Source organism: Notolepis coatsorum (assembly GCF_963971535.1).
Source record: "Notolepis coatsorum genome assembly, chromosome: 16".
Taxonomy (NCBI): domain Eukaryota; kingdom Metazoa; phylum Chordata; class Actinopteri; order Aulopiformes; family Paralepididae; genus Notolepis; species Notolepis coatsorum.
Genome location: NC_140180.1, coordinates 86,936,985 through 86,963,656, shown reverse-complemented (window position 1 = coordinate 86,963,656; position 26,672 = coordinate 86,936,985). Strand labels below are relative to the sequence as shown.

The following is a 26,672-nucleotide window of genomic DNA, read 5'->3' as shown; positions in this document are numbered from 1 at the left end:
CCTCAGATGTGAAAGTGTTTCTCATGGAAACCACACGCCTCAGATGTGAAAGCGTTTCTCATGGAAACCACACGCCTCAGATGTTATTTTTTTTATTATTTTTTTTTTATTATATTTTTTCCCCTCCTTTTTTCCGATTTTTCTCCCATCCCACTGTTAGTCGTTATGCCAATTCCCAACCCCCTTCCTGGTTGTTGCGCACCCCCCCCTACTGTTGGTCCGGGAGGCCGGAGACTGTCACATGCTTTCCTCCGACACATGTGCAGCCAGCCGGCAGCCAGCCTGGCAGCGCAGATTCTCACCGGGGAGTGTAACATGTGGAAGGTCACACTACCTTTCTCCAGATCCTACCCTCGCTGTGCAGGCGCCCCGACCGAACTGTAGGGGTCACTGTCCACAACGCCCAGGACCCACCCATGGCTTCCCTCCCCCTAACTCAGCCAAACGAGTTAGTATAGCGATCAGCCCAAGCCAAGGCAATGCTGACTCTCCGGGAGACCGCAGCCTCTTGCATTGGTGACGAGCACAATCTCCGCTACGCCACCTGACCGCTACACCTCAGATGTGAAAGTGTTTCTCATGGAAACCACACACCTCAGATGTTAAAGCGTTTCTCATGGATTTAAAGTAACTTAGAAACACAACAAGACAGACACACATAAAGTAACTTAGAAACACAACAAGACAGACACACATGAAGTAACTTAGAAACACAACAAGACAGACACACATAAAGTAACTTAAAAACACAACAAGACAGACACACATAAAGTAACTTAGAAACACAACATGACAGACACACATAAAGTAACTTAGAAACACAACATGACAGACACACATAAAGTAACTTAGAAACACAACAAGACAGACACACATAAAGTAACTTAAAAACACAACAAGACAGACACACATAAAGTAACTTATAAACACAACAAGACAGACACACATAAAGTAACTTAGAAACACAACAAGACAGACACACATAAAGTAACTTAGAAACACAACAAGACAGACACACATAAAGTAACTTAGAAACACAACAAGACAGACACACATAAAGTAACTTAGAAACACAACAAGACATGACACACATAAAGTAACTTAGAAACACAACAAGACAGACACATAAAGTAACTTAAAACACAACAAGACACACACACATAAATTAACTTAAAACACAACAAGACATGACACACACATAAAGTAACTGCTGAGGCTCCATGTTGTTTACCAGCATATGAAACATGTCATACTGACGTGCCGTGCCTCTTTTTCTATTTACTGTACACACATCTGTCACATATTACCTGCCTCTCTGTGTGGACTACTGAATCATGAACCAGTCCTCAAGTCCACTGCTTTATGACACAACCGTGAAACCGTGATATGTCCAAGGTTACTGTTTAGTTCATATTTAAATATATAATTTTTTTTGTTCGTATAATATGTCACTGATAAGATATGAATCTAAAGTCCTTTTCGTCCTACTTCCATGTTACTGGATGTATCTGAAGCTACTGTACTGGCCTCTGGGTCCAGATATTCCCAAAAGCATCTTGGCATTAAGAACATTTTAGCCATTCACTCCAAATTACACTAAGTTGATCTTAGTGCTAAGAGGGTTATGGGGAAACTTGGACCTGAGCTGTAAAGCGGTCTCCCCGGTACAAACAATATCTTAACTCAGTAGTTAAACAGACCCATGAAACTGTATTTTCTCCAAAGCTACTGTCTTAAGCACTAAACCTATAATATGTAAAGTGTACTTTAGTCCACTCTGTGTCTTTTTGCTATTGACCTTACCTACATTCCATTCTAATACCATGTTATTACAGATAATGAAGACACCCAAAGTGCTCTGTGGGCCATCAGGCCATAAAGCGGTCTTCCAGTACACACCGTAGCCTACTGTAATTCAGTCGTTAATAATTAACCTGAGGTGCCGTGACACCAGGCGAGGGAACATACTGTATAATATGACCTGTGGTGGTTACTGCATCTCCGTCTCTACTGAATTAGGATGCCGTTCCTTTCGATTGTCATTCTATTATAACCCGAGCTGTTTCACATTAAGGATAACACAATGGACTGGACAACTTGAGAAGGCATTAGTTGAAGAAAACAACATTGGTTGACGACACTTGTATGTGGTCTTAATAATGTACGCTGAATGAATGTTGCTGTTGTGTATAACTGGCGGTGTAGCTTGGGAGCGGAATGAGAAATGCTGCCGCGGTTAAATTGCTCCCAATCACCACAAGCATGTGAGGCGCCTCGCAGAGTGTTTCCCAGAGTCTCTTCACAGCACATGGCGACTTTCCAGCGTCCCGCTTGGAGTGCGATGATAGATTCTCTTGTCATCATTATGGTTTTGGATCGTGACCAATCCTTAAGCCTCGCGCTTGTAATGATGTTTGCGAGTCAAGCGCTCGAGCGATTGCACTTATATACATTTAAGAGAGACGTCAAATCCTAAAGTTACACGTGTTATAATTCATCATGGGGGTACTTCAAATAAGCGATTTAACCTTAAACATTACTCCTTAAAATATACTGCCACGCTTGTCCTTTTGTGAACCAACCAGCAATTGGCCCACAGCCCCATTTAAAGAGGAACGCCGCCCACATCAATAATGTTATTTCCGTGGCCTAGGAAAGTATCAATCAATAAGTTCAATCAATATTTGTGAACGTGAGTCAGAAACCAGAGACGACTCAAACTTGTCATCAGTTATAAACTCTGGAGCTGCTTCATAGACAATGAATTTGAATACAGGATCTTTTTTTTTATATCGAAATTTGCTTTATTCTATAGTCATGTTCTCGGTTCTAAAACGGTAAATGTAACAGTATGTTCACAACATCCCTCGGCTGCTCTCAGCTTTTCCCCAATTCATTGTCTCTGGAGCAGCTTCAGACTTTATATCTGATGACGTCATGAATGTGTTTTAGCTCTCTGGTTGTTGAATGTGGGAGAGACTTTATATCTGATGACGTCATGAATGTGTTTTAGCTCTCTGGTTGTTGACTGGGAGAGACTTTATATCTGATGACATCATGAATGTGTTTTAGCTCTCTGGTTGTTGAATGTGGGAGAGACTTTATATCTGATGACGTCATGAATGTGTTTTAGCTCTCTGGTTGTTGAATGTGGGAGAGACTTTATATCTGATGACGTCATGAATGTGTTTTAGCTCTCTGGTTGTTGAATGTGGGAGAGACTTTATATCTGATGACATCATGAATGTGTTTTAGCTCTGGTTGTTGAATGTGGGAGAGACGTTATATATTTTTTTTTATATTTTTTTTTATTATTGCAAAACCAAAATTATTAAAAGTCAGTACTCAACACATAATGCATAATGAAACTAACAGTCAAGGTGGTTAAAATTACATGCAAGTACAGAAACAAGACAAAAAAAAAGTCTATAATAATATTTTAACCGTATACAGTGTATATCCAGCGAAATTAACAATTATACAAATGCTTATATAGGACATACCCCTAATACCTATTTTCTAAAACCCTACACACATATGCTCCAGCTCGAACCCCCCCCTCCCGGACCCCTCCTTGGATAGCACCTCCATTATCCCTCACTCCTAACCAGACACTACCATTATAAGCTAGCTTTTATTCTCTCCACCACTTCTACCCACATTGACATTTTGGATTCATTGAGACCCAGAATTCTTGCTGTAGATATTTCTTGATATATCACATCGAGATATGTAAGAAACCAAACTTTCCGGCACATTTTTTCCAGTTGAAACCAGCGTGATGCGATCAGTTTTTTAGCTACTGTGATACCCGATAAGACCAACCTCTTTAGCTGTGGATTTACTGCAAACTCAAAAACATCATTTAAAAGCAATACAGAGGGGTGTACTGGTATATTCCAAGATACGAGTTTTGATAATTGATGGGTCACATCTTTCCAGAATGCCTTAACTGGTGGGCAGTCCCAATACATGTGCATAAATGTCCCTTCGTCTCCATTTGTACATTGGGAGCATTTTGAGTCCTGTTTCAGGCCCATTCTGTTCAGTCTTATAGGAGTCAAGTATGTCCTGTGAATATAGTTAAGATTGATTTGTTGATGGTCCGGGTTCCTTGATGTAAGATGGACATTTGCCCATGCTTCTTGCCAATCAAAGTCACTTTCCAGGTCTGGAATATCCCTCCTCCAGACAGTGTCTAGTTGAAGGGTTTCATACGAGGACGTTAGTAATTGATAATAAAAACCTGATACAAAACCTCCCAATGTTTCTCTTTCATAGAAAAATGTGTGGTATCTGTGGTGTTCAACTGGTATGTGTAATGGAACACCGTGAGACTTCAAACATAGGCGTAACTGTATGTAAAAAAGCCATGTGGACTCGGTGAGGTTAAACTTTGTGCATATTTCTCCATAACTACAGAAGCCCTGGTTATTAAACATATCCCCTAATGAGTGTATGCCTTGCTCTTCCCATATAGGGAATCTTATAGGACGTTTTCCCATTAAGAGTGCATTGTTATTGAATATGGGAGTGTGATTATGCCATTTTTGAGGGTTAGGATATTTTTTTTGTGTTTCCCGCCATGTTCGGATTGCATGGGTAATTATGGGGCCAAATTTCCGCTAGACTTTATATCTGATGACGTCATGAATGTGTTTTAACACTGGTTGTTGAATGTGGGAGAGACTTTATATCTGATGACATCATGAATGTGTCAAAATACTTTTCTAAATGCAGTGTTTCTACAGACTTAAAAACATCTTTGTTTGGTACAGATCCCCACAACCATGATGATTATTATGATTATAATAATAATACATTTATATTATTATGATTATTATGATTATGATTATGATTATTATTATTATTATTATTATTATTATTATTATTATTATTATTATTATTATTATTATTATTATTATTATTGTTATTGTTATTGTTATTATTATTATTATTATTATTATTATTATTATTATTATTATTATTATTATTATTATTATTATTATTATACAGCACCCAGCTCATTATCATTATGACACCGGCTGACACATGATTATTTTAATAGGATTTTCAATGAAAACGAGAATAACGATGCAAAACGTATTATTCCCCCTTATATCATGAATCATATCGCAATTGCAATATCAGTAAAAAAAATAATTCCTTTTTGTTTTTGTTTTTTTGTTCTTGGATTGTAGTAATATAACGTGTGTAGTAATGAAGCCTGTCCTCTCTCCCAGCTGTAGTAATATAACATGTGTAGTAATGAAGCCTGTCCTCTCTCTCCCAGCTGTAGTAATATAACATGTGTAGTAATGAAGCCTGTCCTCTCTCCCAGCTGTAGTAATATAACATGTGTAGTAATGAAGCCTGTCCTCTCTCCCAGCTGTAGTAATATAACATGTGTAGTAATGAAGCCTGTCCTCTCTCTCCCAGCTGTAGTAATATAACATGTGTAGTAATGAAGCCTGTCCTCTCTCCCAGCTGTAGTAATATAACGTGTGTAGTAATGAAGCCTGTCCTCTCTCCCAGCTGTAGTAATATAACATGTGTAGTAATGAAGCCTGTCCTCTCTCCCAGCTGTAGTAATATAACATGTGTAGTAATAAAGCCTGTCCTCTCTCCCAGCTGTAGTAATATAACATGTAGTAATGAAGCCTGTCCTCTCTCCCAGCTGTAGTAATATAACATGTGTAGTAATGAAGCCTGTTCTCTCTCCCAGCTGTAGTAATATAACATGTGTAGTAATGAAGCCTGTCCTCTCTCCCAGCTGTAGTAATATAACATGTGTAGTAATGAAGCCTGTCCTCTCTCCCAGCTGTAGTAATATAACATGTGTAGTAATGAAGCCTGTCCTCTCTCCCAGCTGTAGTAATATAACATGTGTAGTAATGAAGCCTGTCCTCTCTCTCCCAGCTGTAGTAATATAACATGTGTAGTAATGAAGTCTGTCCTCTCTCTCCCAGCTGTAGTAATATAACATGTGTAGTAATGAAGCCTGTCCTCTCTCCCAGCTGTAGTAATATAACATGTGTAGTAATGAAGCCTGTCCTCTCTCCCAGCTGTAGTAATATAACATGTGTAGTAATGAAGCCTGTCCTCTCTCTCCCAGCTGTAGTAATATAACATGTGTAGTAATGAAGCCTGTCCTCTCTCCCAGCTGTAGTAATATAACATGTGTAGTAATGAAGCCTGTCCTCTCTCTCCCAGCTGTAGTAATATAACATGTGTAGTAATGAAGCCTGTCCTCTCTCCCAGCTGTAGTAATATAACATGTGTAGTAATGAAGCCTGTCCTCTCTCCCAGCTGTAGTAATATAACATGTGTAGTAATGAAGCCTGTCCTCTCTCCCAGCTGTAGTAATATAACATGTGTAGTAATGAAGCCTGTCCTCTCTCCCAGCTGTAGTAATATAACATGTGTAGTAATGAAGCCTGTCCTCTCTCCCAGCTGTAGTAATATAACATGTGTAGTAATGAAGCCTGTCCTCTCTCCCAGCTGTAGTAATGTAACATGTGTAGTAATGAAGCCTGTCCTCTCTCTCCCAGCTGTAGTAATATAACATGTGTAGTAATGAAGCCTGTCCTCTCTCTCAGCTGTAGTAATATAACATGTGTAGTAATGAAGCCTGTCCTCTCTCCCAGCTGTAGTAATATAACATGTGTAGTAATGAAGCCTGTCCTCTCTCTCCCAGCTGTAGTAATATAACATGTGTAGTAATGAAGCCTGTCCTCTCTCCCAGCTGTAGTAATATAACATGTGTAGTAATGAAGCCTGTCCTCTCTCCCAGCTGTAGTAATATAACATGTGTAGTAATGAAGCCTGTCCTCTCTCCCAGCTGTAGTAATATAACATGTGTAGTAATGAAGCCTGTCCTCTCTCTCCCAGCTGTAGTAATATAACATGTGTAGTAATGAAGCCTGTCCTCTCTCCCAGCTGTAGTAATGTAACATGTGTAGTAATGAAGCCTGTCCTCTCTCTCCCAGCTGTAGTAATATAACATGTGTAGTAATGAAGCCTGTCCTCTCTCCCAGCTGTAGTAATATAACATGTGTAGTAATGAAGCCTGTCCTCTCTCCCAGCTGTAGTAATGTAACATGTGTAGTAATGAAGCCTGTCCTCTCTCTCCCAGCTGTAGTAATATAACATGTGTAGTAATGAAGCCTGTCCTCTCTCCCAGCTGTAGTAATATAACATGTGTAGTAATGAAGCCTGTCCTCTCTCCCAGCTGTAGTAATATAACATGTGTAGTAATGAAGCCTGTCCTCTCTCCCAGCTGTAGTAATATAACATGTGTAGTAATGAAGCCTGTCCTCTCTCCCAGCTGTAGTAATATAACATGTGTAGTAATGAAGCCTGTCCTCTCTCCCAGCTGTAGTAATATAACATGTGTAGTAATGAAGCCTGTCCTCTCTCTCCCAGCTGTAGTAATATAACATGTGTAGTAATGAAGCCTGTCCTCTCTCTCCCAGCTGTAGTAATATAACATGTGTAGTAATGAAGCCTGTCCTCTCTCCCAGCTGTAGTAATATAACATGTGTAGTAATGAAGCCTGTCCTCTCTCCCAGCTGTAGTAATATAACATGTAGTAATGAAGCCTGTCCTCTCTCTCCCAGCTGTAGTAATATAACATGTAGTAATGAAGCCTGTCCTCTCTCTCCCAGCTGTAGTAATATAACATGTAGTAATGAAGCCTGTCCTCTCTCTCCCAGCTGTAGTAATATAACATGTAGTAATGAAGCCTGTCCTCTCTCCCAGCTGTAGTAATATAACATGTGTAGTAATGAAGCCTGTCCTCTCTCCCAGCTGTAGTAATATAACATGTGTAGTAATGAAGCCTGTCCTCTCTCCCAGCTGTAGTAATATAACATGTGTAGTAATGAAGCCTGTCCTCTCTCCCAGCTGTAGTAATATAACATGTGTAGTAATGAAGCCTGTCCTCTCTCCCAGCTGTAGTAATATAACATGTGTAGTAATGAAGCCTGTCCTCTCTCTCCCAGCTGTAGTAATATAACATGTGTAGTAATGAAGCCTGTCCTCTCTCCCAGCTGTAGTAATGTAACATGTGTAGTAATGAAGCCTGTCCTCTCTCTCCCAGCTGTAGTAATATAACATGTGTAGTAATGAAGCCTGTCCTCTCTCCCAGCTGTAGTAATATAACATGTGTAGTAATGAAGCCTGTCCTCTCTCCCAGCTGTAGTAATATAACATGTGTAGTAATGAAGCCTGCTTCTCTCCCAGCTGGTGGACGAACAGTTCGACGCTCTGGAGGGGTTCTTCTACGTCCTGGAGAGCGGGATCTTAGAACTCCACGAGAACGTCGAGACCTACCTGCGCCATCTGAAGGTGAGTTCACAAATGATCGCCTTTCATTGTACTTTAGTTTGTATATTGTATATTTGTATAGTGTTGGGACTTATTCCTCTTTTACTTACTTTTTTTTACTGTATGAAGCACATTCTCAGCGGCTCATACAGAACCAAGTATTTCACTGTAATATACATGTACTTTATACGTGACAAATAAAAGCGAACTTGAACTTATCCTCGAAAACCATCGAGGCCCTCCTTCACAGTGACGTCAGGAGACGGTTGTAACGTTTGTTTTTTTAGACGCTCGGATGGTTTTCTCTTTTTATACTTTTGTCTCATTTTATAGTTTATGATGGAAAGGACACTTTATCGTAAAAAACACTGCAAACCACATTTTATTTCATGAGAGTCCTGTGGTTGTCTAGCAACCCTCGGTTTGCAAACTCGGCTCCTAAAACCACTTCTCTGATCACTGGGACCCTTAATTAAAGAATCAGTTTATCCGAGTGAACCATCTACTGGATGTTTCCCAGTCGACTTACGTCTCCACCTGTGGGCTGGACTGGTCGGTGTGACTCAGAGCGGCACCGAGGGCGTCTCTCACGCCGGCTCCTCTTGAAGCCGCGTCTGATCCACGTTGCTGTATGTTTATGACTCACTCCAGTGTAAATTCAGACCCTCCCTTTGGTAGCTTGAGGTCAAGTAATTTTCAGGAATATATATTTCCACTCTTTATTTAACCCATATGGAAACTTGAGTTTTCTATTCCTATCCAGACGCCACAAGGACTAGCATTCAGCCCCCTCCCCCCTCTGCTTCTCACATTTTCCCTCTCTACCCCTTTTCTCGTGTTCCTCTTTTTCCAATTATTTTCCTTTCTCTCTGTTTCTGTCTGTACATGTTGCCCCCTCTGTCTGTAGCTGTTGCCCCTTCTGTCTGTACCTGTTGCCCCTTCTGTCTGTAGCTGTTGCCCCTTCTGTCTGTACCTGTTGCCCCTTCTGTCTGTAGCTGTTGCCCCTTCTGTCTGTAGCTGTTGCCCCTTCTGTCTGTAGCTGTTGCCCCTTCTGTCTGTAGCTGTTGCCCCTTCTGTCTGTAGCTGTTGCCCCTTCTGTCTGTACCTGTTGCCCCTTCTGTCTGTAGCTGTTGCCCCTTCTGTCTGTAGCTGTTGCCCCTTCTGTCTGTACCTGTTGCCCCTTCTGTCTGTACCTGTTGCCCCTTCTGTCTGTACCTGTTGCCCCTTCTGTCTGTACCTGTTGCCCCTTCTGTCTGTAGCTGTTGCCCCTTCTGTCTGTAGCTGTTGCCCCTTCTGTCTGTAGCTGTTGCCCCTTCTGTCTGTAGCTGTTGCCCCTTCTGTCTGTAGCTGTTGCCCCTTCTGTCTGTACCTGTTGCCCCTTCTGTCTGTAGCTGTTGCCCCTTCTGTCTGTAGCTGTTGCCCCTTCTGTCTGTACCTGTTGCCCCTTCTGTCTGTACCTGTTGCCCCTTCTGTCTGTACCTGTTGCCCCTTCTGTCTGTACCTGTTGCCCCTTCTGTCTGTACCTGTTGCCCCTTCTGTCTGTACCTGTTGCCCCTTCTGTCTGTACCTGTTGCCCCTTCTGTCTGTACATGTTGCCCCTTCTATCTGTACCTGTTGCCCTTTCTGTCTGTACCTGTTGCCCTTTCTGTCTGTAGCTGTTGCCCCTTCTGTGTGTAGCTGTTGCCCCTTCTGTCTGTAGCTGTTGCCCCTTCTGTGTGTAGCTGTTGCCCCTTCTGTCTGTACATGTTGCCCCTTCTGTCTGTAGCTGTTGCCCCTTCTGTCTGTAATAATTATAATAATAATCCCACAATAATAGCAATAACCATAATTCCATCCGTCCCATACTTGTTAGTAGCTTTGTGGTATAATCAAGTACAAGGGATAACGGTACAACACTCCCCTCTGTCTTCCTGTTCTCCAGAGGTTCCTGTCCTGCAAGACGGATGAGTTTGATTTGGACATGGATGGAGAGAAGCCAGCGATATGCTACAAAGAAATCACCACCGCCCTCAGACAGTGGATACTTCCTGCTTTTGTGAGTCAAACTGACGCTGTTCTATGCTCGTTACTGTTGAGAGTAGAATCGTTGTCTCTTAACACGGCAATACGAATCCATCTATGTCTCTCTCACAATGTCTAATGTTTGCATGTCATGCTCGACGTGGAGAGGAGTAGTTTCAAGTTTCAAGTTTTCAAGTTTCTTTAATAGTTGTCAGAACAGAAGTACAGAATACTTTCATACAAAATGCTTCTTACTGTTACGCTCCAGAGACTGTGCTAGACAAGATAGTATCAAATAACATAGTATAGCATGTAAATTAGAAGTAGAAAATGAGGTCACAGTGTTCAGTATAGACATATGTACAATGTTCGATGCAGAATAGACGTAACTGAGTTACCATATAATATACAATACTATGCAGTGTACTAATATACAATACTATATAGTGCAAAGCAGAAATGGGATGAGGTACAATTTAGGTACAATTTACAGTAAGGTGTACGAGTTGTAGTGCAATCCTTTATCAATAAATATAAAGTGTGGGGAGTGGGTGCTACAGTGTGTTTGTTTAAAGTGAGTGTGTGCTATAAAGTGTGTGGAGTGGGTGCTACAGTGTGTTTGTTTAAAGTGAGTGTGTGCGTGTGGATGTGTGTGCTATGTGCGTTTGATGGTTGTTGTGTAGTGTTCATTGTTCGTTGAGCAGCCTGATGGCTTGGGGATAGAAGCTTCTTCTGAGTCTTTCTGTGCTCGCCTTGAGACTCCGGTATCGCTTGCCTGACCGCAGCAGTTCAAAGAGGCAGTTGTTCGGGTGACTGGAGTCTTTAATGATTCTCTTAGCCTTGCCCCTGCACCGCTTGTTGTAAATGTTCTGGAGGGTGGGGAGCCCCCCTCCAATTGTGCGTTCGGCTGAACGTGTCACTCTTTGTAAGTAATAATAATCTACCTTGCCCAGAATGGAGGTGGATGGGTATGACATGTTTACTGTTAGAATAGGCAGCTGCAGGTGGATGGGTATGTCATGTTTACCATCACTCACTCACTCACTCACTCACTCACTCACTCACTCACTCACTCACTCACTCACTCACTCACTCACTCACTCACTCACTCACTCACTCACACACTCACACGCTCTCTCTCTCTCTCTCTCTCTCTCTCCCCCCCCTCCAGGAGAAGAGGATGCGTGCTCTGATCCACAAGCCGCTGTGTGCGCTGCGTGACCTCCTGGCGGGTCCTAGGAACCTGATCAGGAAGAGGCTGGACAAGCTGCTGGACTATGAGCTGATAGAAGCCAGGTCCACCCTGAGCTACGAGGAGCAGGCTGTGGCCAACACGTACAAGTACGCAGGAGAACCATGAAACTGACCCATCTCAAACCCTGCCCTCTCTCATTGATCACAACTCTTAATAATAATAATAATAATAATAATAATTTCTTAATTTTATATAGCGCCTTTCAGGAAACCCAAGGCACTTAGCCCATTGAAACCGGGAAACACATTTGTGTGTATATGCAGGCTATATAATGCATTTTTAGCAGGCGTCTTAGGTCTAAATGGGTTAACCGAGGAGGGGACAAAAGGGGAAGGAAATCAGAGTTAAAAAGAGGGAAGTCATTAATACATTTAGTGGTAAGATTTGAGTTGAGATTTGAAGGAGTCCAGGGATGTAGCGGTGTGGATGTCTGGAGGGAGGGAGTTCCAGAGGGTGGGTGATGTCTGGAGGGAGGGAGTTCCAGAGGGTGGGTGATGTCTGGAGGGAGGGAGTTCCAGAGGGTGGGTGATGTCTGGAGGGAGGGAGTTCCAGAGGGTGGGTGATGTCTGGAGGGAGGGAGTTCCAGAGGGTGGGTGGTGTCTGGAGGGAGGGAGTTCCAGAGGGTGGGTGATGTCTGGAGGGAGGGAGTTCCAGAGGGTGGGTGATGTCTGGAGGGAGGGAGTTCCAGAGGGTGGGTGATGTCTGGAGGGAGGGAGTTCCAGAGGGTGGGTGATGTCTGGAGGGAGGGAGTTCCAGAGGGTGGGTGCAGCAGCACAGAAGGCTCTGGGACCGACAGTGCGCAGGTTGGTGGTGGGGATGGAGAGGAGACCAGAGTCAGAGGACCGCAGCCTCCGGGGCGGGATGTAGGGATGGAGGAGGTCAGCTAGGTACCGGGGGGCAAGGGAGTGAAGGGCTTTGTAGGTGATGAGGAGGATCTGAAAGTCGATGCAGGACTTGACTGGCAGGTGGATGAGGGCGGTTCTGTCATTTATCACAACTCTTGCTTCCCTCTGACAAAGTTTGTCTGAAGGAAGCAACAATTGTGATTGGAGGATCGAGAAAAGAGGGCGGGGTTTGAGATTTCTTTGCTGTGGAATGATAGAAGCTACTGTACTAACTGCAATACTTTAATGTAAGGGATAATTGAGCCTCCTTGCGTTTATGAACCTACTTTTTTATGTAAGGGATAATTGAGCCTCCTTGTGTTTATGAACCGACTTTTTTATGTAAGGGATAATTGAGCCTCCTTGTGTTTATGAACCGACTTTTTTATGTAAGGGATAATTGAGCCTCCTTGTGTTTATGAGTCTTAGCCAGGCAACGGCAAACTCTTGGATAAACAGTTCTTTCTTTTAGAGAATGACATTCTATTCCATTCTAAAGCATTCTCTTCTAATCTAATCTGTAGACAGGGGTGTAGGCAGCAATAGATCTTTGGCTGGGTCAAAATAAATGTGGGTGGGCCAATCGTAAATATTGGCTTACAGTACACATTAGAATAAAAAATATATGATGCTTTCATTAGGCAGTAGAAAAACTGCAAGCAAGCCCTGGGGCTTTGAACACATAGTCAAATATATAATTGAAGCGGTATTCATTGACTGCTATTCATTGAATGATCCAGCTTTGACTCCACATTATGAATACAAAGGAAGCCTTCTGATTGGGTGGCCAGTGCACAATGTGGGCCAGTGCTGCTTAGGCACAATACTGCCTTCACCACTGCTAGTAGACGTTGCATTGCAAACAGCTTGAACCCAAGTGTATTTCCTGTCAACTATTGATATTAGCAAAGAAGAAGAAGAAGACGTCTTTATTTGTCATGCCGTTTTAACACACACACATGCGATGGGCGACCCACAGGAACACACACACATGCACTGAGTCGCTGATGAAATGTTCTCTGCACCTCCCATCCCGTCGTCCTTCCCCCCAAGGGCAGCAGGGAGCAGACAAGGGCTGCAGCGTGCGCCGCGCCCGGGGACCAATCCAAGTGCTCCTGTCCGTCTTCGTCAGGGACGCGACAGCGTTAGCGATCTGTTGTGCATGTTTTCCCATTGGGTTTATCTTATCGGGAGGGGAAACCCTTGCGAGCACAGGGGGAGAACATGCAAACTCCACACAGAAAGGCCCGGGAGATACCCCACCTGGGTTAACTGGCAACACGGCAACCTGGTCCCCAAGCGGGAATCGAACCCACGACCTTCTAGCTGTGAGGCGACAGTGTTAACCACTACACCACCGCCACAAAGCACTGCAACAGGAAGAAAACTCTGGTCCCATTTAGAACGTTTACACTGTCGAGTTCTATTCTGTTCAGTTCTGTTCTGTTCTATTCTGCTCTAATGTACTTGTTATTGTTTTCTACTCCCGCCAGGACCATCAACACGCTGCTTCTCAACGAGCTGCCCCAGTTCAACGGCCTGGCTCTGCAGATGATGTGGAGCACGCTGGGGACCTTCAGCTGTCTCCACAAAGACCTGGCCTCAGACATGGAACAGCTGTTTCACGGCTTCGCCCAGCAGGTACATCAATACTGCAGATACTGCGTGTGATGGCTACTATCACCATAGTACATGGTGGTCATTGAGAAATGTGTGAAAACCGTGGGAAAGGGTGTCTTTAAGTTTGGGTATTTGATCACGGTATCTGGAATGTAAGGGCAGTCGTGGTCTTTAAATGTTCTCATCCCACGTTTTCATAATAAATATTATGATCCAAAACTGATTTGGAAGATTATTGGCTAGGCTAACAGCACAACTTTGATCTTGACTAGACTGCTAAAAATGCTAGCTTACACAGGGTCATTCAACACATTGCGATACTTCCAGAGACCCATTTTAATCTTCCCAAGGCCTGTAAACCTGTCCTGTTACCCTGTTGTCTGTTGCTTCCCTGTTACTGAAAACTGTAAGCGGAGAGCCTATTGGGATGCTAGATCCTAATGTGAAACACTGTGATTTGCCATACTTTGCTACCTGTCTATCTTTTTTATGCCCGCTTATGCCTGTATTTTTTACTGTTGTGAAGCACTTTGAACTGCAACCTCTGTATGAAAAGTGCTATACAAATAAAGTTATTATTATTATTATTATTATTATTATTATTATTATTATTATTATTATTATTATTATTATTATTATTATTATTCCCTCTCTCTCTCTCTCTCTCTCTCTCTCTCTCTCTCTCTCTCTCTCTCGCTCTCTTGCTCGCTCTCTCACTCTCTCTCTCTCTCTCTCTCTCTCTCTCTCTCTCTCTCTCTCTCTCTCTCTCTCTCTCTCTCTCTCTCTCTCTCTCTCTCTCTCTCTCTCTCTCTCTCTCTCTCTCTCTCTCTCTCTCTCTCTCTCTCTCTCTGTCCCTCTGTCCCTCTCATTTGACAGCCTTGCTTGTAAGTGAGATGTATCTTTAAAGAGCATCAAAAGTCTAAGGCCGGCATACATGTCATTTATTTGCAGTTGCACGTTGCGGATGATGTCACTTGATTTCCATGATGCTATGCTAATTCAGAAGCATCTCAGTTGTATGTACTCAAGTTGCATGGAAACGTTGCTTGTGGTGTAATCTCTCTTTCTCTCCCTCCCTCTCTCCCTCTCTCCCTCTCCAGCTCCCTCACAGTTCTCTGGAGCCTGGTGCATTCTGGGAGTGGGTGGAGTGTGCCGTGCTGGAGGGGGCGTCGCGGCTGGAGAGTGTGTGTCGGAATGTGGAGGAAACGCTCAATGCCCCCATTGTCCAGGTTGGCATCTCAGAGAGAAGAGGCTCAGTCTTGTTGTTGTTGTTGTTGCTGTTGTTGTTAGAGATGTTGCTGTTGTTCATTCAGGAGTCGGTGGTGGCTGTTGCTAGGGAACATTGGGGGGGGTGGGGTGTATGCATGCCTCTATGTATGTATGTGTGTGTGTGTGTGTATGACTGCACATGCATGTGGGTGTCTTCAAGTCTTTGTGCACCCCCCCCCCCCTTCTTGCTGTCAAATAGTATCCACATGTCTCATACTAGAGTCTTTGTCGAGGATCTTCAGTCGGATCTAAAGGGCATGTTCTAGAGAATCTACTGGTCTGTGTCTTCTGTGGGATCTTTTTTTTTTCTTCACTTTTTCTCCTTGTTTTTCCATTTTTCTCCCATCCCAATTTCGCTGTTTCCAATTCTCCCCTCCCCTGTCTTGAACGTTGCTCGCATATGCCCCCCACAGGTCGGTCGTAGGGAGGATAGAAGCCTTGCATCACGTGTCCCCTCCAGTACACGAGGAGGCAGCCTGTCGCATCTTTTCACCTGCCAGCACGGACTCTCATTGGCGAGGTGTAACATGTGGGAGGCTCACACTACCCCCGCCATTTCCTGTCTCTGCTGTGCAGGCGTCGATCTCAAGTTCTTTAATAGTTGTCATACAGAAGTACAGAATACTTTCATACAAAATGCTTCTTACTGTTACGCTCCAGAGACTGTGCTAGACAAGATAGTATCAAATAACATAATATAGCATGTAATTTAGAAGAAGAAAAATGAGGTCACAGTGTTCGGTATAGACATATGTACAATGTTCTGAGTTACCATATAATATACAATACTATGCAGTGTACTAATGTACAGTACTATCTAGTGCAAAGCAGAAATGGGATGAGGTATAATTTTAGGTACAATTTACAGTAAGGTGTACGAGTTGTAGTGCAATCCTTCATCAATAAATATAAAGTGTGGGGAGTGGGTGCTACACTGCTACAGTGTGTTTGTTTAAAGTGGGTGTGTGCTATAAAGTGTGTGGAGTGGGTGCTACAGTGTGTTTGTTTAAAGTGAGTGTGTGCGTGTGGATGTGTGTGCTATGTGCGTTTGGTGGTTGTTGTTGTGTAGTGTTCATTCATTGTTCGTTTAGCAGCCTGATGGCCTGGGGATAGAAGCTTCTTCTGAGTCTTTCTGTGCTCGCCTTGAGACTCCGGTATCGCTTGCCTGACCGCAGCAGTTCAAAGAGGCAGTTGTTCGGGTGACTGGAGTCTTTAATGATTCTCTGTAGGAGTCGCTGTCCACAACGTCCAGATTACCACCCATCGACTTCCACCTGCTGACTCTGCCAATGGAGCCAGTATGACGGCCGGCCCAAGCCGGAGGCAACGCCGACAGCCGGATTTGAACCCGGTGTCTCTTGCGTTGGTGACGAGTGCAATGTCCGCTGCGCCACCCAGCCGCCTCTCCTCCTGTTTTTCTGTGTTTTTCTCCCATCCCAATTTTTTGTCGTTATGCCAATTCCCCCCTCCCCTTCCTGGTTGTTGCTCGCATGTGCCCCCCACTGGTCGGTCTAGGGAGCCCTGAAGTCTATCAGATGCTTCCTCCGAGACATAGGACACAGCCAGCAGCATCTTTTCACCTGCCAGCGCAGACTCTCATTGGTGAGGTGTAACGTGTGGGAGGTCACACTACCCTCACCATCTCCCTCCCTTGCTGTGCAGGCGCCCTGACCGACCTGTAGGAGTCGCTGTTTACAATGACCAGAATACCACTCCACCGGCTTCCCTCCCGCTGACTCTGCCAATTGAGCCAGTATGACGGCCGGCCAAGCCGGAGGCAACGCTGACAGCCGGATTCGATACCAGTGTCTCTCGCATTGGTGACGAGCGCTTAGTCCGCTGCGCCACCCAGCACTTCTGTAGGATCTTTGAGCTGCTTTTAACAGCTTTAACAGCTGTGACAGCTGTGTCGTCGTGTGAAAGTGTTACACGCGTCACCTTTAATCATTTTGGTCACAGTCTTGTTGAGTCAGGTGTCCTTTTCCAAGAGGGAAAGCAGGAAGTCATGTGTTTAAACCAACACACCTCCACTGAAACAGGTGTCACCGTACGTAGCCTGTGTTTCGGGTTTGACTGCATATTTGTAAGTCCTAAAAGGAAAATCCACCCTAAAACAGAATTTTACATTGTGCTATATCACTTGGACAGTGAATGACACAATTAATTAGTGACCAACTCATAGAATTCTCGTTTGAACTGTTACATTCAAATGGGTTTTATTTAAATCTAGGGCTTACAGCTCTGAATCTGAAAATGTGCCCATATCCCATTATAATCACCATGGTTACTGTCATAGTGTCCTCGTATATCCCAGTAAAATCACCATGGTTACTGTCATAGTGTCCTCATATCCCAGTAAGATCACCATGGTTACTGTCATAGTGTCCTCGTATATCCCAGTAAAATCACCATGGTTACTGTCATAGTGTCCTCATATCCCAGTAAAATCACCATGGTTACTGTCATAGTGTCCTCATATCCCAGTTAAATCACCATGGTTACTGTCACAGTGTCCTCATATCCCAGTTAAATCACCATGGTTACTGTCATAGTGTCCTCATATCCCAGTAAAATCACCATGGTTACTGTCATAGTGTCCTCATATCCCAGTTAAATCACCATGGTTACTGTCATAGTGTCCTCATATCCCAGTTAAATCACCATGGTTACTGTCATAGTGTCCTCATATCCCAGTTAAATCACCATGGTTACTGTCATAGTGTCCTCATATCCCAGTTAAATCACCATGGTTACTGTCACAGTGTCCTCATATCCCAGTTAAATCACCATGGTTACTGTCATAGTGTCCTCATATCCCAGTTAAATCACCATGGTTACTGTCATAGTGTCCTCATATCCCAGTTAAATCACCATGGTTACTGTCATAGTGTCCTCATATCCCAGTTAAATCACCATGGTTACTGTCATAGTGTCCTCATATCCCAGTAAGATCACCATGGTTACTGTCATAGTGTCCTCATATCCCAGTTAAATCACCATGGTTACTGTCATAGTGTCCTCATATCCCAGTAAGATCACCATGGTTACTGTCACAGTGTCCTCATATCCCAGTTAAATCACCATGGTTACTGTCATAGTGTCCTCATATCCCAGTTAAATCACCATGGTTACTGTCATAGTGTCCTCATATCCCAGTTAAATCACCATGGTTACTGTCATAGTGTCCTCATATCCCAGTTAAATCACCATGGTTACTGTCACAGTGTCCTCATATCCCAGTTAAATCACCATGGTTACTGTCACAGTGTCCTCATATCCCAGTTAAATCACCATGGTTACTGTCACAGTGCCCTGGGAGTTGTTCCACTATTCACTGTCTACAGAACAGCTCCAGGACTAGTCTCTTGATGACATCATCACTAGAGTCTTGTCTCTCTGGTCTTCAGCTTAAGGGGAGACCATAGTTCCATATTCACAAATCAAAACGGAGCCATACAGTGTTGCAACATAATGCAAATTGTATTTTAGGGTGGATTTTCCCTTTTGTAATGGGTCACATTCCGTGTGCTCGTCAGACGGCTTACTGTACGTCAGGTCATCAGGACTCCAACTTGATTAACAGGCTGATAGACATTTGGTATATATTTATAGCTTCAAATAATTACAATAGAAAAATAATTAAATGTATTTCTGGCCTTGGAGCCCATCCTCTCAGCAGCGTATGAAGCAACGACCCAGAAATGTGGTTCTAGAAAGATCTACATGATATTATTCTATTGTATTCTAAGTTTGTTTATGTTTTTGTGCCTCCGACCTCACTGTCCTCTCAGTCTCAGCGGCGTTTGAAGCAGCCGACCCATAGACCGGGTTCTGGAGAGGTTCTGAGTTTCTTTTTTTTTTTATCCACTTTTTTCTCCCATTTTCTATATTCTCTCCCATCCCAATTTCGTATCATCCAATTCAACCCTCCCCTGTCACGGACGCTGTTTCTTGCCTCCCACAAGCCGGCTGCAATGTGGACTAAGTCATACATGGCACAAGTCCCCTCCGGTACTTGAGGTAACAGCAGTCGCATCTTTTCACCTGCGCAGCTCGATCTCTCAGTGGCGAGGAGTAACGCGTGGGAGGCTCACGCTGCCCCCGACACTTTCTGATTCTACTGCGCAGGCGCACCAACCGACCTGTAGGAGTCGCTGTCCAGTGTCCACAACGCCCGATCCCCACCCATCAGTTTCCCTCCCCGTAATACGGCCAATGTGTATTACTGCGGACGACCAGCTAAACTGAAAACAATGTGGAGAGCTGGATTCGAACACGCGAACCCAGCGTCTCCACATTGGTGGCGAGTGCCTTGCCCACTACACCACCTAGCCGCCCTAGATTCTGAGTGTCTTCATGTGTTTGTGCTCCAGCCTCTCAGCCCGTCCTCCGTGCGGCGCCTGCAGCAGCTGACCCAGAAGCACGGCACCGGCAGGATCTACCAGGTGACCAGTGCGGTGGTGGGCAGCAGGGACCTGGACCTGACCCTGGCCCGGGGCGAGCTGGTGGCCATCATCAGCGAGGCCGACACCCGGGGGGACAAGAGGAGATGGCTGGTCGATGCTGGGGGTAAGAGCAAAGAACCTACTGGCTGGATCACAGGTGACGCTGGGGGTAAGATCAGAGAACCTACTGGCTGGATCACAGGTGACGCTGGGGGTTAGAGCAAAGAACCTACTGGCTGACGCTGGGGGTTAGAGCAAAGAACCTACTGACTGACGCTGGGGGTTAGAGCAAAGAACCTACTGACTGACGCTGGGGGTTAGAACATGTAACCTACTGGCTGACGCTGGGGGTTAGAGCAAAGAACCTACTGACTGACGCTGGGGGTTAGAACATGTAACCTACTGGCTGACGCTGGGGGTTAGAGCAAAGAACCTACTGGCTGACGCTGGGGGTTAGAGCAAAGAACCTACTGGCTGACGCTGGGGGTTAGAGCAAAGAACCTACTGGCTGACGCTGGGGGTTAGAGCAAAGAACCTACTGGCTGACGCTGGGGGTTAGAGCAAAGAACCTACTGGCTGGACCACTGGTGACGCTGGGGGTTAGAGCAAAGAACCTACTGGCTGGACCACTGGTGACTCTGGGGGTTAGAGCAAAGAACCTACTGGCTGGACCACTGGTTAGCTATATGAGCTCTAGTGAGGAAGGAACGCTAGTTGTCAGAAGGTACTGCAGGAGATGGCTGGTCAGTGCTGGAGGTTGCTGTGATGTTTTGAGTGGTGTTGTTAGACAAGGAAGGCACCAGTAGTAAGCATGCTGGCGGCCATTATCAGTGAGGGTGGACGCACCGTGGAGTGAGGCCGGTGATGAGAAGTAAGAGAAAGCAGCATAAACAGCTGACTGCCTGATCAGAAACGTTATGGTGCCAGTTTGTGGGTTTTGAAGAGTAGGTCAGTGTCGCCACCTGTTGGTTGATTGCTGTTATTGCATCCCATATCATTATTATTATACTAACATAGTAATCCACATCTAAATCATTGTAAAAATATCCTCATGTTGAATTGAAAATGTACACAGTGCTTTATGTACTCAATCAATCCATTTTAAACGCATTGTTTAATAAAAAAAAATACATTGGTGTCATTGGGGAAATTAGCCAAGATAAAAGTATTCCAGAACTATTTGATTAATATAAGTGGTATTAAACATGGAAATGGAACAACATGTTTCACATTGTGCATTCCTTTTTTTTTTCTTTTTTTATATATATTTCTGTTCCTGAAGAGTTGACTCTATTGAGATACAAGAGTTTCTTCAAAAAGCAGAGATGAATACAGTAGCATGGCTGTCCCCATCACTCACTATTCATTGTCTCTACTGCTTCAGGTCCAAGAGGATACGTCCCTTGCTCCAAGCTGATTCGCTATCACCAGGCAACAGAAGACCCGCCCCCTTCGCCCCACCTGGGCTTGCCAGGGGACGGAGCTTCCATCAGAAGACACTCCTACTCGCCGGAGAGCCAGCCAATGAGAGCCATGACCCTTCCCTGCTTCCAGGTAACACATCCGCACATGGGCTGGTTCAGTGTAGGGGTGTACTGACACTATGACAGTAACCTAGGGCTGGTTCAGTGTAGGGGTGTACTGACACTATGACACTAACCTAGGGCTGGTTCAGTGTAGGGGTGTACTGACACTATGACACTAACCTAGGGCTGGTTCAGTGTAGGGGTGTACTGACACTATGACACTAACCTAGGGCTGGTTCAGTGTAGGGGTGTACTGACACTATGACAGTAGCCTAGGGCTGGTTCAGTGTAGGGGTGTACTGACACTATGACAGTAACCTAGGGCTGGTTCAGTGTAGGGGTGTACTGACACTGTGACAGTAACCTAGGGCTGGTTCAGTGTAGGGGTGTACTGACACTATGACAGTAGCCTAGGGCTGGTTCAGTGTAGGGGTGTACTGACACTATGACAGTAACCTAGGGCTGGTTCAGTGTAGGGGTGTACTGACACTGACAGTAACCATGGTGATTTTACTGGGATATGAGGACACTATGACAGTAACCATGGTGATTTTACTGGGATATGAGGACACTATGACAGTAACCATGGTGATCTTACTGGGATATGAGGACACTATGACAGTAACCATGGTGATCTTACTGGGATATGAGGACACTATGACAGTAACCATGGTGATCTTACTGGGATATGAGGACACTATGACAGTAACCATGGTGATTTTATTGGGATATGAGGACACTATGACAGTAACCATGGTGATTTTATTGGGATATGAGGACACTATGACAGTAACCATGGTGATTTTATTGGGATATGAGGTCATTTGAAACCAGAGCTGGAAGCCCTACATCAGGGATACTCAACTAATATTCATCAGTTAAAATTAATAATCATTAAAGGCCCCAAACTTTCTTTGAAATTATTTTATTTTCTAAATAATTGACTCTGCACTTGGTACGAGAGATTGACAGCAGGCCAGATAAATCAGATATTTTACTCACTGCATACGATCACACATTAGAGGAATCATTGTTCAGATGAACTATGAGAGCCGGGCTACTTGTCTGAGCCCATAGCAGTGTTACTGCTCCTCACATGTTCATTACCAGACCCGGATTCTTTTCTCCATTCTTTAATTTTTTTGTGATCACATTTCTATTTGAATTCTTTTCCATTTTTACATGTCACACAACACAATACAGTAATAATAATAATACACAAGACATCACAGGACAGTACTTCAACAATAATAATTACAATAACGACAAGACAAGACAATTCAATTAAATCAAATTAAATGAATCAATAAAGCAGTATAAATAATATAAAACGTAGAACGGTGAAATAGTGAAATATCCCCGAGCCCCCAACCACCCCCGTCCCGACCTCTACAGCCCCCACCCCATGAGGACCCCGAGTCCAGCGCCCCAGTGAGTCAGAGCATCACGCCCCTTTAACACTCCGAGACCCCGAACCAGGGGCCCCCACCAGCCCGAGACCGCAGACCACCAAACTCGTAGGGGCCCAAAACATCCCATCCCATATAGAGATAAAATAGAAATAATAAAAACAGATTATTTTCTTCATTCTGTGTTGAGTCTGCTTCCCCTAGGGAGGTGTAGTCTGACGTCACTGGTTGTTCCACCCGTATAGGGATTCATCATTGGGAAAATGGATTATCGGTAGGGATGCTCGGTATTGTCTTTTTTACCTATACCGATATTGTCCAACTCTTAATTTCCGATACCGATATCAACCGATATCAACCGATACCGATATATGCAGGGTTTCCCCCCCAAAAAACTGAATAATTTCAGGTAATTAACATTACTTATTACATGGCGTTTTCACATTCGCCGAAATGCTTGCTTGTGATTGGTCAACAGCCCCCCGACTGCGGTCATTATTTTTCGATAATGACCGCAGATTTTTCAATAATGACCGCAGAGCGCAGCTGTTCGCAATCAAGCCCACTGACACACACTGTTTCAGTGCAATTCAGTGCTGCCGGCGATGACAGGGGGCGGAGCAACGAGCGGAGCCTGAACACAGCGGAGCCAGAACAGAGGCTGCTGCTCGCGATAATAATAATCACTTTATTTGGGCTGACAGAGCCACAGAACTGCGATTTGTCAAATGAATTAGGTATATTGTTAGTAAGTTAGCCATGTAATAAGCGGGATAATGTATAGCTTTACTCGGTCATTGTCGCAAAATAATTGACCTTCACTCCGTTTAAAACACCTCGGCGCGGCGCCTCGGTATTTTAAACTCCGTGTCGGTCAATTATTTTGCGACAATGACCTCCTAGCCATACATTATCCCTTACATATCTCTTGTTGTTGAATTAACACAACATTATGCATACTTTTGACAATAAATAAAATCTGAATTTGTTCTTACTTGCTTGCCTGGGTAAATAAAGGTTCTAGAAATGTAAAAAAAGAAATTTAAATTTTAATTTCTTTTGAATACCGATATTTTCCGATATCACATTTTAATGCCGATATCGGCCGATAATATCGGTAGGCCGATAATATCGGACATCCCTAATTATCGGCTATTGTAACAATTCTGCCGCATGGAAATTGAAAAGCTTTCCATTTTTGCACAAAACTAGTTCCCTTCCATCACTAACATTATTGTTTAAGCACTTTTGGTTGAAATAAAATTTGGCGATTTTATTTTTTTTATGATTAATTGCGAATATTTTCATGTTGAGCTATAGTTTGTGGATGAATAATCACAGAAAGGTACACCATGCAAATGTTAATGCTTTATTTGTATTAAACGAGACGATTTAGAAATGGGAAATGGGGAAATACATTGCGTTGGACAGAGGGTGGCACACGCAAAACGGCAATGACGTAACCACTACACCTCCCTATTTATGCACGAGAGGCTCGTCAGGCGGGACTTTCCTCCCAGCAGGTTCAAGCTGCACTTCTTATTCTCTCCAGCAGGTGGGGGTCAAGTCATAATTAGGTATCAATGGAGTGACTAATATCAATGATGGGCCCCTACATCTATAATAGCTGCAACTGCATTTTAGTTGTAAATTATTTTGGTTAGCCTACACTTGAAAGAGTATATGAAGACCAGAGTTGTAAAACATAAATTTTTTGTCGAGACAATACCAAATAGCATATTTTCCAGTAGTCACACCTTGAGAACAAATGTACTGTCAAAAAGACTGGTGTGGTGCATTTAAAAACACAAGTGCATGGTCCACTTATGTCATATAACATCACTAGCCTCTCTTCATATTGACTTGACATCACTAGTCTCTTCATATTGACATCACTAGTCTCTTCATATTGTCATCACTAGTCTCTTCATATTGTCATCACTAGTCTCTTCATATTGACATCACTAGTCTCTTCATATTGACATCACTAGCCTCTTCATATTGACATCACTAGTCTCTTCATATTGTCATCACTAGTCTCTTCATATTGACATCACTAGTCTCTTCATATTGTCATCACTAGTCTCTTCATATTGTCATCACTAGTCTCTTCATATTGTCATCACTAGTCTCTTCATATTGTCATCACTAGCCTCTTCATATTGTCATCACTAGTCTCTTCATATTGTCATCACTAGTCTCTTCATATTGACATCACTAGTCTCTTCATATTGTCATCACTAGTCTCTTCATATTGTCATCACTAGTCTCTTCATATTGTCATCACTAGCCTCTTCATATTGTCATCACTAGTCTCTCTTCATATTGACATCACTAGTCTCTTCATATTGACATCACTAGCCTCTCTTCATATTGACATCACTAGTCTCTTCATATTGTCATCACTAGCCTCTTCATATTGTCATCACTAGCCTCTCTTCATATTGTCATCACTAGCCTCTTCATATTGTCATCACTAGTCTCTTCATATTGACATCACTAGTCTCTTCATATTGTCATCACTAGTCTCTTCATATTGTCATCACTAGTCTCTCTTCATATTGACATCACTAGTCTCTTCATATTGACATCACTAGTCTCTCTTCATATTGACATCACTAGTCTCTTCATATTGACATCACTAGTCTCTTCATATTGACATCACTAGTCTCTTCATATTGACATCACTAGCCTCTTCATATTGACATCACTAGTCTCTTCATATTGACATCACTAGCCTCTCTTCATATTGACATCACTAGTCTCTTCATATTGTCATCACTAGTCTCTTCATATTGTCATCACTAGTCTCTTCATATTGTCATCACTAGTCTCTTCATATTGTCATCACTAGTCTCTTCATATTGACATCACTAGTCTCTTCATATTGACATCACTAGCCTCTCTTCATATTGTCATCACTAGTCTCTTCATATTGTCATCACTAGTCTCTTCATATTGACATCACTAGTCTCTTCATATTAACATCACTAGCCTCTTCATATTGTCATCACTAGTCTCTTCATATTGACATCACTAGTCTCTTCATATTGACATCACTAGCCTCTTCATATTGTCATCACTAGTCTCTTCATATTGTCATCACTAGTCTCTTCATATTGACATCACTAGTCTCTTCATATTAACATCACTAGCCTCTTCATATTGTCATCACTAGTCTCTTCATATTGACATCACTAGTCTCTTCATATTAACATCACTAGCCTCTTCATATTGTCATCACTAGTCTCTTCATATTAACATCACTAGCCTCTTCATATTGTCATCACTAGTCTCTTCATATTGACATCACTAGTCTCTTCATATTGACATCACTAGCCTCTCTTCATATTGTCATCACTAGTCTCTTCATATTGACATCACTAGTCTCTTCATATTGTCATCACTAGCCTCTTCATATTGACATCACTAGTCTCTTCATATTGACATCACTAGTCTCTTCATATTGTCATCACTAGTCTCTTCATATTGTCATCACTAGTCTCTTCATATTGACATCACTAGCCTCTTCATATTGACATCACTAGTCTCTTCATATTGTCATCACTAGTCTCTTCATATTGACTTGACATCACTAGTCTCTTCATATTGTCATCACTAGTCTCTTCATATTGACATCACTAGTCTCTTCATATTGACATCACTAGCCTCTTCATATTGTCATCACTAGTCTCTTCATATTGTCATCACTAGTCTCTTCATATTGACATCACTAGCCTCTTCATATTGACATCACTAGCCTCTTCATATTGTCATCACTAGTCTCTTCATATTGTCATCACTAGTCTCTTCATATTGTCATCACTAGTCTCTTCATATTGTCATCACTAGCCTCTTCATATTGTCATCACTAGTCTCTTCATATTGACATCACTAGACTCTCTTCATATTGACATCACTAGCCTTAGCCTCTC

At 43.3% G+C, this 26,672-nt stretch overlaps 1 protein-coding gene across 6 annotated transcripts in view; it reads left to right on the top strand.

Annotated features, from left to right (window-relative positions):
• The window catches only part of arhgef37 (Rho guanine nucleotide exchange factor (GEF) 37), a 69,686-nt gene that overhangs the window by 33,238 nt on the left and 9,776 nt on the right, over positions 1-26,672 (top strand). For all 6 annotated transcript variants that reach the window (XM_084332316.1, XM_084332319.1, XM_084332320.1 and 3 more), the window contains 7 exons: positions 8,245-8,349; positions 10,250-10,363; positions 11,501-11,670; positions 13,962-14,109; positions 15,189-15,317; positions 19,731-19,926; positions 21,187-21,356. In XM_084332316.1, the coding sequence (XP_084188442.1) occupies positions 8,245-8,349; positions 10,250-10,363; positions 11,501-11,670; positions 13,962-14,109; positions 15,189-15,317; positions 19,731-19,926; positions 21,187-21,356 (1,032 nt within the window). The remainder of the gene's footprint in view (positions 1-8,244; positions 8,350-10,249; positions 10,364-11,500; positions 11,671-13,961; positions 14,110-15,188; positions 15,318-19,730; positions 19,927-21,186; positions 21,357-26,672) is intronic.